The sequence below is a fragment of the Panulirus ornatus genome, chromosome 9, assembly GCF_036320965.1.
Source record: "Panulirus ornatus isolate Po-2019 chromosome 9, ASM3632096v1, whole genome shotgun sequence".
Taxonomy (NCBI): domain Eukaryota; kingdom Metazoa; phylum Arthropoda; class Malacostraca; order Decapoda; family Palinuridae; genus Panulirus; species Panulirus ornatus.
Genome location: NC_092232.1, coordinates 31,014,665 through 31,030,105, shown reverse-complemented (window position 1 = coordinate 31,030,105; position 15,441 = coordinate 31,014,665). Strand labels below are relative to the sequence as shown.

Sequence of the window (15,441 nt, the reverse complement as noted above, 5' to 3'; positions counted from 1 at the left end):
ACAAATACCAGCACCAGGCCAACAAGATCAACTTCCACTGCCTAATGTTTGTCACCACAATCCCTTGCACCAACCAGTGCTCATACAGGTACAAGAATTGTCCTATACCTACTACTGTGAATTTCATAAATAATCCATGAACAAGTGCAAAGCTAAGCATGCAGGTAGCTTAGAATTCCTATAGTCATGTGTATGTCAACTATTGTATTACTGTAATACAACTAGGAATATATTAACAATGTTCAACAATCAATACATAATGTATGTTAACAGTATTACTGCAGTTGTAACTTTATATCAATGTTCATCATTATACATAATGTATATCAAAATACTATTGCAATTCAGCCAATATATAACTTTATATCACAAGTTTTTAAATGGGTGAAGGGCATTAATAAAGGTAATATGAATAAAGTTCATAGAATGGTACCACCAGATTGGAGAGGAAATAATGGACTTGAATTAGAAAAAAATAGAATCAGGGCAGATGTGGGTAAATATTGGTTTGGGAATAGGGTGATAGATTTATGGAACAAGTTGCCGAGTACAGGAGTGGAAGCTGGGTCTTTGAGGCAGAGGGGTTACGAGGTGTTCTGGGAGCCGCGCATTCCAGTTGTGGGGTCCTTTAGAAAGCCGGACATCGTGGCTTCCAAAGGTACAGAGGCCTGGGTAATAGATACACTGGTCTCTGGAATCCACTTTGCGCTTTCGGCTGCACACCAACACAAGTGCATCTACTACGGCACCCCGGAAGTCCTACAGGGCGTACGGGATCTTACCGGAAAGGGCACCATGCACATAACATCTGCCACAGTGAATTGGTGTGGTGCATGATGCCAAGAAAGCGCAAGTGCTCTCATTGGGCTAGGGCTGACACACCGGGACCTTGAGGTGTGCAGTGTCAAAACCTTAACCTGGACCCGTTCCCTTTACAGGATGTGGTTCAAGAGCAATCGGGCCTGCCTTGTCCATCTGGTGTCGGCCACCGGGCAGGTTAAAGGTCATCTCCCCTTCATTGGCTTAGGGTGTGCGGGATTAGGCTGTTCTCCCGTGGCTCCCGGGCATGTACCAGTTCCTGAAGTTGGGTTGTCGGGCGGGCGGTGGACGCCTTGGCGGGGTAGCCCATTGCTCCCGTCTGACAGGCCGCACTGGAAGGTTGAGCGGTGCTGGGAGGTCACTGTGTTTCGGTCGGTAAGGTATATCAAACCATCATCTTACTGCCACCTCTCAACTTACTTCTACCTATTGTCAGCAGTTTGATCTTCTATCTTCCTCTTATTGTGTCCATACAACCTTCATTCAACTAAACACTTCTTCCACTATCTGTACGTAGTTTTGGTCGCTTACCGACAACCACCCCTGTTGTGTAGAATTCACACAAAAGAGAAGCACAGAATTAGATAAGTAGTTAGATCTTCCTGCACGTCCCAATCACTAATTGGGAATCTATGAAGAAAATCTATAGCTCTAAACAAAGGTTGGATGTGTTTATGGGTCAGGCGGTTGGTTGTAGGGTGGACAGACTCAGAACCTGCCTACCACAGGCCAATAGGCCTCTTGCAGTGTTCTCACTTCTTAGTTCAACTAATCACCATTAAGTGATTAGTTGAACATACAGTAAAATTTGCTCTATATCATGTAGATAGACTTCACTTGTGCTTATCCAAAGCATAGAGGTATCCATCCCCACCTTGATCTTAAACTCTTTTATTAACTAATAACTATTATGAACCCAATTATGTATTTATTCAACAGTATATTTTCATCTGAATGGTTGCCTGAATTCATTAAACCATTCTTCATTTACTTATCTATTTATCTTAAGGAAGAATATGTTTATTTTAGGATTTGTAAAGGAAAACCTCAGAGAACTTTGATAATTATGAGAAAATTACCCAGAAAAAAAGGATACTGAAATATGATCATCACAAAATTTTTATTTACACTCCATATATACTGATTTACAAAATACCATTACACCACTGCATGTATTTACAAAATAATTCATGTACTTTTATATATTTATTTACAAGTATATATGATACATGTACTTACATGAAATTATTCACAACACTGAAATTTGAGACAAAATAAGGAGTATATGAACTTTAAATTTATTCTCAGATGCATGGGAAACCTATATCTTTCATTCCCAGTTTATGATAAATTACTGTAAAAAATGATTAAAGAATATTTTTTAAAGGTTCTCTTTGGCATCTAATATGAAAATAATGGTAGGGTTCATTCACTTGTCACTTTTCTTCTTCTTTTCTTTTTTCTTCTTTTTCTTTTTTTCCTTCTTTCTCTTCTTGTGCTTACTTTTAGATTCTCCATCACTAGAATCACTATCAGCTACTTTCTTCTTCTTTTTCTTTCTCTTCTTCTTCTTTATAATTTCTTCATCTTCACTACTACTGCTGCTGGATGAAGTACTACTGTTGCTTGAACTGGAACTGGAAGACCTCTTTCTTTTTTTCCGTTTTTTGCTTTTCTCCTTTAGTTTTACCTCTTCTATTATCTGTACTGTTTGAACTGGAGTAGGTACACGAATAGGAGAATACCTATGTTTCTTTTCCTCATCCAGTACCGGCTCAGTTTCAACTGCAGGAGCTACTCCTATTTCTGGAGGAGCCTCAGCAACAGGTTCTCCAACAAGGACACCTTCACTGGATGTATCTGTTGGAATTTCTCCCTCCTCTAGTTCTTCAGGATCTTTGACAACTGCTGGTGGAGCCATTGCAATACGGTCTAAAATTTCCTGGCTAATGGCAGAGTTATTTTCCACAGTATCAACTTCATCTTCTACAATGGTTGATTCAGTCTTCCCATGAGAATGAAGAGATTCATCATCAAAGGTACTAGTTACAGTGTCTGTTTGTACAACAGAAACATTCTCATCTACATTTTGTTTAGCTGAAGGAATATCTTCTCTTAAACTTATCAGCTCCGATTCACTTGCAGGGGACAATATCTGTTTCAATTCCTTTTGATCATTCATATTACTTACATCTTTTATGTTTTCTATAGGTTTAGTATCTTTGATGTGTTCCTTCAATTCCTCACAAAGGTTTGTGTGACTTTCAGGTATGGGTGAACTGCTCTTCTTTCTACTTGATGTATCATTTTGACTAACAATTATGGTTTTCTCCTCATTAACATGCAATTTATCTTCTCTCTCACTCCTTCTTCTGCTTTTTATTACATGTGTATCATTAGGACTAGGAGACCTTTTGCCTGTTCTTGTTGCATGTCTCTCTGATTTCATTTCACTTTCTGCAATGCGTTTTGATTTTAATATTGTCCTTCGTTCATCAGATCTTTCTGGACTTGATGGTGCAGACCTTCCCCCCCTTGGACGCCCTATCTGGGATTCAGTCTTTGAAGATATAGTTATCTGGATTGATGGGCCCCGCCTTTTTGCCTCTCGCAGCTCTGTGCGATCCCAATCTGGGGTTGGACTTCTTTCTTCAATTTCTTTTTGTTTTTGGGTGTCAAGAAAAACTTTTCGAGATGCTAACCCTCTTCCTGAAAATATAGCATTTTCTGCACGTTTGAGTATATCAACAGTAACCTTCCTTTCCTCCTCTGGTACCTTCTTTTCAGCTAAGCCTTTGGGTGTTACAGTTACTTCCTCATCCCTTTCCCATTTTGACAGCTGTGGAAGAGGCAGTGGTGCAGCAATTTCCTCATTCATTGCATCAGCTTCAGGAGTTCCATCATATTGTGGCACTGTATCAGAATTTGTCTCTGTAATAAGTGCTGTTACATTGTCAGCTATGGCTGCTGGTGGAGGTTCACCATCTGTGTCAGACAATTTTTTAGTCTCTTCTAAAGGCTGGTTTTCACCCTCCATATCTTTATTATTTTCATTTATATGACCTTTAACTTTCCTTTTCTTTTCTCTTTTCCTCTTTTTCTTCTTGTCTTCCCCCTCATCTCCAGATACCTCTGCCTGAGAGGCCTCAGTTGATGCCTGAGAAGCTCTTCGCTTCTCTTTCTTCTTTTTCTTTTTATCATGCTTTTTCTTTTCTGATCTACTAATACTTTCTGTATCTTTACTTCCACTGTCTTTTTCCTTATGACTTTCTGGTCTCTCATCCCTCTGTTTACTCTTTCTCTTTTCATCCTTTTCATCAACTGAATAATTTCTGCTCCTGTCATCCTTTTCTTGCGATCTCCCTTTGTGCTTGTCACTCTTGCCTTTATCACTTTCCTTTTCCCTCTCTGATCTTGTATCACTTCTGTCCCATCTTGAGTTACGGACTTGTCTATCTCCATCCCTGTCTCTTCTGCTTTCTCTATCTTTTTTATTGTCATCTTTACTCGCTCTTTCATCAAGTCTCTCTTTTCTATCTCCATCTCTTCTTTCATGATCTTTTTCTCCCTTTTGTGAATCTCGTTCTCTTCGTTCTGAGTCCCTCTCTTTTCTATCTACTTCCTTTTCCCTTCTATCTCCATCTCGATCTCTTCTGTCTAAATCTCGAGATCTTCTATCGTAGTCCCTGTCCCTCTCTCTCCTGTCACTAGTATCTCTATCCCTTTTATAGTTATCTTTTCTATCTCCATCTCTGTCTCTTCTATCAGCATCTCTGTCTCTTCTGTCTACATCCCTTTCTCTCCGGTCCCTTACAGGGGATTTTTTGTAGCTCCTACCAGGAGAATCATGAGATCTGCTTCTAAATTCTAAAGACTCATCTTGTGAAGGCACTTCTCTATGACGAGACTCAGACTTATACTTCCCATCACGTTCACGCTCATCGGCCCTCTTCGTTTCATGGCGTCCAAGTCTACCCTCACCTGTTTCCTTTCGGGAACTCTCAGTATTTCTTCTGGAATCACTTTCTTTTCTGTTGCCTTCATCTCTTCTACCTTCATCTTCTTTTCTTGAAGCAGAAAACTTCTTGTAATCATCATAACGGTCCATTTCTGGAAGCCTATGTGCATCTTCAGGGTCACTTCTACCATCGCCATGGCTTCTTCGTCCTTCAAAATGTCTACGTCGGTCGTCCTCCTCTTCAAATCTTTTCCTATTCTCAACATCAGAATATCTCCTCCAATCATCCTCATCAAAAACTCTGCGACCTGAGTCTTCATCATGCCTCCTAACATTCTCACTTCCATCCCTTTCTCTTCTGGTTCTATTATCATCAAAATCTCTGGTAGAATCTCTTAAATCTCCAAAGCGTCTTCTTTCCCCCTCTGGTAGTCTTCCACCTCTGTCATTTCTTCCAATTTCCATATCATAGCTATGTCTACTATCCTCTCTTTCCCATGGAACTATTCCAATCAACCCCCTTCGATCATCACGTGGAGGCTGAGGCCTGTCGTAAGGGTGTCTCAGCTCTTGACTGCGCTGATCAAAACGAAAATCTTCCCCCTGCCTAAAACCTCCACGATCCCTGCCGCGGCGACCTCTGTTACCACGTCCCCTTGAATCTTGATAGTCAACGTTGAAGTTCTCATGTCCTTGATGGTCATACCTTGAAATACAAGGAGATAATGAATAATAATGGCACATTCATATAAAAAGCGTTTTACTATATAACTGTGAACTTAAAGCTCCTAACACTGTATATTTATGCAATTAGCCAATTCTAAATCTAATGGAAAGGAGCAAAAAAACCTCTCTTCCAAATAACATATCAGTATCATGCTTAATAACATACAAAATATGTGTGCTCAAGACTACTGCACATTCATTTACTCATAAATCAAGGGGGGCAACTGCATTTCCTTATGATAAGCAAAACTACAGTTATATAGTAAATATATGAATCCTCCAATCACTGCATCTTATCTAGGAAGAGCAATCACAGGAAGTTTAACCAGCACTCAATACCTTCACCTAAATATCTGAAATCTGTTCCGGCTGAGAACTCTAAAGATGAATAACTAAATCAATCTGAAGAACCTCTAATATACCTTGGTAGAGTTAGTAATAATGTAGTATCTTTTGTATTCCCTTTCCACAGTGAAACAAATATGTATATGTATATTTCTTTTTTATACATATTTGCCATTTCCCATGTTAGTGAGGTAGCGTTAAGAACAGAGGACTGAGCCTTAGAGGAAATATCCTCACTTGGCCCCCTTCTCTGTTCCTTCTGTTGGAAAATCAAAAACAGGAAACAGCATTGCTACCCCCTGCTTCAGTGAGGAGGCACCAGGAAAACATACGAAAAAGGCCACATTCATTCACACTCACTCTATAGCTGTCATGTGTAATGCAATGAAACCAGAGCTCCCTATCTAGGCCCCACAGACCTTTCCATGGTTTACCTCAGATGCTTCACATGCCCTGGTTCAGTCTACTGATAGCACGTCAACCACCAGTATACCACAGTGTTACATATATATATATATATATATATATATATATATATATATATATATATATATATATATATATATATATATATTATTAGGTACAGTAGGGTTGAGGGTCAAGTCAATTGGGAGGTGAGTTTGAATGGAGAAAAACTGGAGGAAGTAAAGTGTTTTAGATATCTGGGAGTCGATCTGGCAGCGGATGGAACCATGGAAGCGGAAGTGGATCATAGGATGGGGGAGGGGGCGAAAATTCTGGGGGCCTTGACGAATGTGTGGAAGTCGAGAACATTATCTCGGAAAGCAAAAATGGGTATGTTTGAAGGAATAGTGGTTCCAACAATGTTGTATGGTTGCGAGGCGTGGGCTATGGATAGAGTTGTGCGCAGGAGGATGGATGTGCTGGAAATGAGATGTTTGAGGACAATGTGTGGTGTGAGGTGGTTTGATCGAGTGAGTAACGTAAGGGTAAGAGAGATGTGTGGAAATAAAAAGAGCGTGGTTGAGAGAGCAGAAGAGGGTGTTTTGAAGTGGTTTGGGCACATGGAGAGAATGAGTGAGGAAAGATTGACTAAGAGGATATATGTGTCGGAGGTGGAGGGAACGAGGAGAAGAGGGAGACCAAATTGGAGGTGGAAAGATGGAGTGAAAAAGATTTTGTGTGATCGGGGCCTGAACATGCAGGAGGGTGAAAGGAGGGCAAGGAATAGAGTGAATTGGAGCGATGTGGTATACCGGGGTTGACGTGCTGTCAGTGGATTGAATCAGGGCATGTGAAGCGTCTGGGGTAAACCATGGAAAGCTGTGTAGGTATGTATATTTGCGTGTGTGGACGTATGTATATACATGTGTGTGGGGGGGGGGGGCCATTTCTTTCGTCTGTTTCCGTGCGCTACCTCGCAAACGCGGGAGACAGCGGCAAAAAAAAAAAAAAAAAAAAAAAATATATATATATATATATATATATATATATATATATATATATATATATATATATATATATATATATATATATATATGTATGTATATGTGTGTGTGTGTGTGTGGAGTGAATTGAAACGATGTGGTGTACCGGGGTCGACGTGCTGTCATTGGATTGAACCAGGGCATGTGAAGCGTCTGGGGTAAACCACGGAAAGTTTTGTGGGGCCTGGATGTGGAAAGGGAGCTGTGGTTTCAGTGCATTATACATGACAGCTAGAGACTGCGTGTGAACAAATGAGGCCTTTGATGTCTTTTCCTAGTGCTACTTCGCGCACATGCAGGGGGAGGGGGTTGTCTTTTCATGTGTGGCAGGGTGGCGATGGGAATGAATAAGGGCAGACAGTATGAATTATGAACATGTGTGTATATGTATATGTCTGTGTGTGTATATATATATGTATACATTGAGATGTATAGGTATGTATATAAGCGTGTGGATGTGTATGTATATACATGTGTGTGTTAGTAGGTTGGGCCATTCTTTCGTCTGTTTCCTAGCTCTACCTCGCTAACGCAGGAGACAGCAACAAAGTATAATAAATATATAAAAAATATTCACCATCTCCCACATTAGCGAGGTAGCGTTAAGAACAGAGGACTGAGCCTTATAGAGAAAATCCTCACTTGGCCCCTTCTCTATTCCCCCTTTCGGAAAAGTAAAAACAGGGAATAGCATCGCTACTCCCTGCTTCACTGAGGAGATGCCAGGGAAACACACAAAAAAGGCCACATTCTTTCAAACTCACTCTATAGCTGTCATGTGTAATGCACTGAAACCACAGCTTCCTATCCAGGTCCCACAGACCTCTCCATGATTTACCCAAGATGTTTCACATGCCCTGGCTCAGTCCATTGACAGCACATCCACCACCGGTATACCACATCATTCCAGTTTCACTCTATTCCTTGCACACCTCTCACCCTCCTGTATGTTCAGGCCCTGATCACTGAAAATCTTTTTCACTCCATCCTTCCACCTCCAATTTGGTCTCCCATTTCTCCTTGTTCCCTACACCTCTAACACATTTATCCTTTTTGTCAATCTTTCCTCACTCATTCTCTCCATATGTCCACACCATTTCAACACACCCTCTTCTGCTCTCTGAACCACACTCTATTTCCACACATCTCTCTTACCCTTTCATTACTTACTCCATCAAACCACCTCATACCACATATTATCCTCAAACATTTCATTTCCAACACATCCACCCTCCTCTGTACAACTCTATCTATAGCCTCTGCCTTGCAACCATATAACACTGTTGGAACCACAATTCCTTCAAACATACCCATTTTTGCTCTCTGAGATAACGTCTCTGAGATAACGTTCTCTCCCACACATTCTTCACCACTCCTAGAAACTTTACCCCCTCCCCATCCTGTAACTCACTTCTGTTTTCATGGTTCCATCCGCTGTAAAGTCCACTCCCAGATATCTAAAACACTTCACTTCCTCCAATTTTTCTCCATTCAAACTTATCTCCTAATTAACTTGTCCCTCAACCATACTGACCCTAATAACCTTGCTCTTATTCACATTTACTCTCAACTTTCTCCTTTCACACACTTTTCCAAACTCAGTCACCAACTTCTGCAGTTTCTCACATGAATCAGCCACTAGAGTTGTATCATCGGTGAACAACAACTGACTCACTTCCCTGGCCCTCTCACCCTCAACAGACTGCATACTCACCCCTCTCCAAAACTCTTGCATTTACCTCCCTAACCACCCCATCCATAAACAATAAAACAACCATGGGGACATCACACCCCTGCCTTACATCCTTGGTAAAAACTTTTCACTGCTTCCAGCAACTTACCTCCCATACTATATACTCTTAAAACCTTCCATAATGCATCTCTATCAACCCTATCATATGCCTCCTCCAGATCTATAAATGCTACATACAAATCCACCTGTTTTTCTAAGTATTTGTCACATACATTCTTCAAAGCAAACACCTGATCCACACATCCTCTACCACTTCTGAGACCACACTTCTCTTCCCCAATCTGATGCTCTGTACATGCCTTTACCCTCTTAATCAATACCCTCATATATAATTTCCCAGGAATAGTCAACAAACTTATGCCTCTGTAATTTGAACACTCATCCTTATCCCCCTTTGCCTTTGTACAGTGGTACTATGCATGCATTCCGCCAATCCTCAGGCACTTCACCGTGATCCATACATACAGTGAATATCCTTAACAACCAATCAGCAACACAGTCACCCCATTTCTTAATAAATTCCACTGCAATACCATCCAAACTGGCCACTTTGCCAGCTTTCATCTTTCTGCAAAGCTTTCACTAACTCTTCTCTGTTTACCAAACCATTCTCCCTGACTCTTTCACTTTCAAACCACAATAAAACAAAAAACCTATATGGCCCATCCTCTCATACACACACACACACACATATATGTATGTATATATATATATATATATATATATATATATATATTTTTTTTTTTTTTTTTATACTTTGTCGCTGTCTCCCGCGTTTGCGAGGTAGCGCAAGGAAACAGACGAAAGAAATGCCCCCCCCCCCATACATATGTACATACACACGTCCACACACGCAAATATACATACCTACACAGCTTTCCATGGTTTACCCCGGACGCTTCACATGCCTTGATTCAATCCACTGACAGCACGTCAACCCCTGTATACCACATCGCTCCAATTCACTCTATTCCTTGCCCTCCTTTCACCCTCCTGCATGTTCAGGCCCCGATCACATATATATATATATATATATATATATATATATATATATATATATATATATATATATATATATATTTATATATATATTTTTTTGCTTTGTCGCTGTCTCCCGCGTTTGCGAGGCAGCGCAAGGAAACAGACGAAAGAAATGGCCCAACCCATCCCCATACACATGTATATACATACGTCCACACATGCAAATATACATACCTACACAGCTTTCCATGGTTTACCCCAGACGCTTCACATGCCTTGATTCAATCCACTGACAGCACGTCAACCCCGGTATACCACATCACTCCAATTCACTCTATTCCTTGCCCTCCTTTCACCCTCCTGCATGTTCAGGCCCTGATCACACAAAATCTTTTTCACTCCATCTTTCCACCTCCAATTTGGTCTCCCTCTTCTCCTCGTTCCCTCCACCTCCGACACATATATCCTCTTGGTCAATCTCTCCTCACTCATTCTCTCCATGTTACCAAACCATTTCAAAACACTCTCTTCTGCTCTCTCAACCACGCTCTTTTTATTTCCACACATCTCTCTTACCCTTACGTTACTTACTCGATCAAACCACTTCACACCACACATTGTCCTCAAACATCTCACTTCCAGCACATCCATCCTCCTGCGCACAACTCTATCCATAGTCCACGCCTCGCAACCATACAACATTGTTGGAACCACTATTCCTTCAAACATACCCATTTTTGCTTTCCGAGATAATGTTCTCGACTTCCACACATTCTTCAAGGCTCCCAGAATTTTCGCCCCCTCCCCCACCCTATGATCCACTTCCGCTTCCATGTTTCCATCCGCTGCCAGATCCACTCCCAGATATCTAAAACACTTCACTTCCTCCAGTTTTTCTCCATTCAAACTCACCTCCCAATTGACTTGACCCTCAACCCTACTGTACCTAATAACCTTGCTCTTATTCACATTTACTCTTAACTTTCTTCTTTCACACACTTTACCAAACTCAGTCACCAGCTTCTGCAGTTTCTCACATGAATCAGCCACCAGCGCTGTATCATCAGCGAACAACAACTGACTCACTTCCCAAGCTCTCTCATCCCCAACAGACTTCATACTTGCCCCTCTTTCCAAAACTCTTGCATTCACCTCCCTAACAACCCCATCCATAAACAAATTAAACAACCATAGAGACATCACACACCCCTGCCGCAAACCTACATTCACTGAGAACCAATCACTTTCCTCTCTTCCTACAAGTACACATGCCTTACATCCTCGATAAAAACTTTTCACTGCTTCTAACAACTTGCCTCCCACACCATATATTCTTAATACCTTCCACAGAGCATCTCTATCATATGCCTTCTCCAGATCCATAAATGCTACATACAAATCCATTTGCTTTTCTAAGTATTTCTCACATACATTCTTCAAAGCAAACACCTGATCCACACATCCTCTACCACTTCTGAAACCACACTATTTATTTATTTTGCTTCGTCGCTGTCTCCCGCGTTAGCGAGGTAGCTCAAGGAAACAGACGAAAGAATGGCCCAACCCACCCACATACACATGTATATACATACAAGTCCACACACACAAATATACATACCTATACATCTCAATGTACACATATATATACACACACAGACATATACATATATACACAAGTACATAATTCATACTGTCTGCCTTTATTTATTCCCATCGCCACCTCACCACACATGGAATAACAACTCCCTCCCCCCTCATGTGTGCGAGGTAGCGCTTGGAAAAGACAACAAAGCCCCCATTCGTTCACACTCAGTCTCTCGCTGTCATGTAATGATGCACCGAAACCACAGCTCCCTTTCCACATCCAGGCCCCACAGAACTTTCCATGGTTTACCTAAGATGCTTCACATGCCCTGGTTCAAACCATTGACAGCACCTCGACCCCGGTATACCACATCGTTCCAATTCACTCTATTCCTTGCACACCTTTCACCCTCCTGCATCTTCAGGCCCCGATCACTCAAAATCTTTTTCACTCCATCTTTCCACCTCCAATTTGGTCTCCCACTTCTCCTCGTTCCCTCCACCTCTGACACATATATCCTCTTGGTCAATCTTTCCTCACTCATTCTCTCCATATGCCCAAACCATTTCAAAACACCCTCTTCTGCTCTCTCATCCACACTCTTTATTTCCACACATCTCTCTTACCCTTACATTACTTACTCAATCAAACCACCTCACACCACATATTATCCTCAAACATCTCATTTCCAGCACATCCACCCTCCTGCGCACAACTCTATCCATAGCCCACGCCTCGCAGCCATACAACATTGTTGGAACCACTATTCCTTCAAACATACCCATTTTTGCTTTCCGAGATAATGTTCTCGACTTCCAAACATTCTTCCCAGGTTTCCCAGAATTTTTGCCCCCTTCCCCACCCTATGATTCACTTCCGCTTCCATGGTTCCATCTGCTGCCAGATCCACTCCCGGATATCTAAAACACTTTACTTCCTCCAGTTTTTCTCCATTCGAACTTACCTCCCAATTGACTTGACTCTCAACCTTACTGTACCTAATAACCTTGCTCTTATTCTCATTTACTCTTAACTTTCTTCTTTCACACACTTTACCAAACTCAGTCACCAGCTTCTGCAGTTTCTCACATGAATCAGCCACCAGCGCTGTATCATCAGCGTACAACAATTGACTCACTTCCCAAGCTCTCTCATCCACAACAGACTGCATACTTGCCCCTCTTTCCAAAACTCTTGCATTCACCTCCCTAACAACCCCATCCATAAACAAATTAAACAACAATGGAGACATCACACAATGCATCTCTATCAACCCTATCATATGCCTTCTCCAGATCTATAAATGCTACATACAAATCCACCTGTTTTTCTAAGTATTTCTCACATACATTCTTCAAAGCAAACACCTGATCCACACATCCTCTACCACTTCTGAAACCACACTGCTTTTCCCCAGTCTGATGCTCTGTACATGCCTTCACCCTCTCAATCAATATCCTCCCATATAATTTACCAGGAATACTCAACAAACTTATACCTCTGTAATTTGAGCACTCACTCTTATCACCTTTGGCTTTGTACAATGGCACTATGCAAGCATTCCGCCAATCCTCAGGCACCTCACCATGAATCATACATACATTAAATAACCTTACCAACCAATCAACAATACAGTCACCCCCTTTTTTAATAAATTCCACTGCAATACCATCCAAACCTGCTGCCTTGCCAGATTTCATCTTCCGCAAAGCTTTTACTACCTCTTCTCTGTTTACCAAATAATCTTCCCTAACCCTCTCACTTTGCACACCACCTCGACCAAAACACCCTATATCTGCCACTCTATCATCAAACACATTCAACAAACCTTCAAAATACTCACTCCATCTCCTTCTCACATCACCACTACTTGTCATCAGCTCCCCATTAGCCCCCTTCACTGAAGTTCCCATTTGCTCCCTTGTCTTACGCACTTTATTTACCTCCTTCCAAAACATCTTTTTATTCTCCCTAAAATTTAGTGATACTCTCTCACCCCAACTCTCATTTGCCCTCTTTTTCATCTCTCTCTCTCTCTCTCTCTCTCTCTCTCTCTCTCTCTCTCCATATATATATAAATATATATATATATATATATATATATATATATATATATATATATATATATATAGAGTGAATTGGAACAATGTGGTATACCGGGGTCGACGTGCTGTCAATGGATTGAACCAGGGCATGTGAAGCGTCTGGGGTAAACCATGCAAAGTGTGTGGGGCCTGGATGTGGAAAGGGAGCCGTGGTTTCGGTGCATTATTACACGACAGCTAGAGACTGATTGTGAACGAATGGGGCCTTTGGTGTTTTTCCTAGCGCTACCTCGCACACATGAGGGGGGAGGGGGTTGTTATTCCATGTGTGGCGAGGTGGCAATGGGAACAAATAAAGGCAGACAGTATGAATTATGTACATGTGTATATATGTATATGTCTGTTTGTGTATATATATGTGTACATTGAGATGTATAGGTATGTATATTGTGCATGGGTGGACATGTATGTATATACATGTGTATGTGGGCGGGTTGGGCCATTCTTTCGTCTGTTTCCTTGCGCTACCTCGCTAACGCGGGAGACAGCGACAAAGGAAAATAATAAATTTATTAAAAAAGGGGGTGACTGTATTGTTGACTGGTTGGTAAGGTTATTTAATGTATGTATGACTCATGGTGAGGTGCCTGAGGATTGGCAGAATGCGTGCATAGTGCCATTGTACAAAGGCAAAGGGGATAAGAGTGAATGCTCAAATTACAGAGGTATAAGTTTGTTGAGTATTCCTGGTAAATTATATGGGAGGGTATTGATTGAGAGGGTGAAGGCATGTACAGAGCATCAGATTGGGGAAGAGCAGTGTGGTTTCAGAAGTGGTAGAGGATGTGTGGATCAGGTGTTTGCTTTGAAGAATGTATGTGAAAAATACTTAGAAAAGCAAATGGATTTGTATGTAGCATTTATGGATCTGGAGAAGGCATATGATAGAGTTGATAGAGATGCTCTGTGGAAGGTATTAAGAATATATGGTGTGGGAGGAAAGTTGTTAGAAGCAGTGAAAAGTTTTTATCGAGGATGTAAGGCATGTGTACGTGTAGGAAGAGAGGAAAGTGATTGGTTCTCAGTGAATGTAGGTTTGCGGAAGGGGTGTGTGATGTCTCCATGGTTGTTTAATTTGTTTATGGATGGGGTTGTTAGGGAGGTAAATGCAAGAGTTTTGGAAAGAGGGGCAAGTATGAAGTCTGTTGGGGATGAGAGAGCTTGGGAAGTGAGTCAGTTGTTGTTCGCTGATGATACAGCGCTGGTGGCTGATTCATGTGAGAAACTGCAGAAGCTGGTGACTGAGTTTGGTAAAGTGTGTGGAAGAAGAAAGTTAAGAGTAAATGTGAATAAGAGCAAGGTTATTAGGTACAGTAGGGTTGAGGGTCAAGTCAATTGGGAGGTGAGTTTGAATGGAGAAAAACTTGAGGAAGTGAAGTGTTTTAGATATCTGGGAGTGGATCTGGCAGCGGATGGAACCATGGAAGCGGAAGTGGATCATAGGGTGGGGGAGGGGGCGAAAATTCTGGGGGCCTTGAAGAATGTGTGGAAGTCGAGAACATTATCTCGGAAAGCAAAAATGGGTATGTTTGAAGGAATAGTGGTTCCAACAATGTTGTATGGTTGCGAGGCGTGGGCTATGGATAGAGTTGTGCGCAGGAGGATGGATGTGCTGGAAATGAGATGTTTGAGGACAATGTGTGGTGTGAGGTGGTTTGATCGAGTGAGTAACGTAAGGGTAAGAGAGATGCGTGGAAATAAAAAGAGCGTGGTTGAGAGAG

At 41.5% G+C, this 15,441-nt stretch overlaps 1 protein-coding gene across 8 annotated transcripts in view; it reads right to left on the bottom strand.

The window, feature by feature from the left end:
• Positions 1-1,927: 1,927 nt before the first annotated feature.
• snama (something that sticks like glue) overlaps positions 1,928-15,441 on the bottom strand; it is a 301,283-nt gene continuing 287,769 nt past the window's right edge. For all 8 annotated transcript variants that reach the window (XM_071664963.1, XM_071664959.1, XM_071664964.1 and 5 more), the window contains one exon: positions 1,928-5,483. In XM_071664963.1, coding sequence (XP_071521064.1) covers positions 2,249-5,483 — 3,235 coding nt within the window. In that variant the 3' untranslated portion in view covers positions 1,928-2,248. The remainder of the gene's footprint in view (positions 5,484-15,441) is intronic.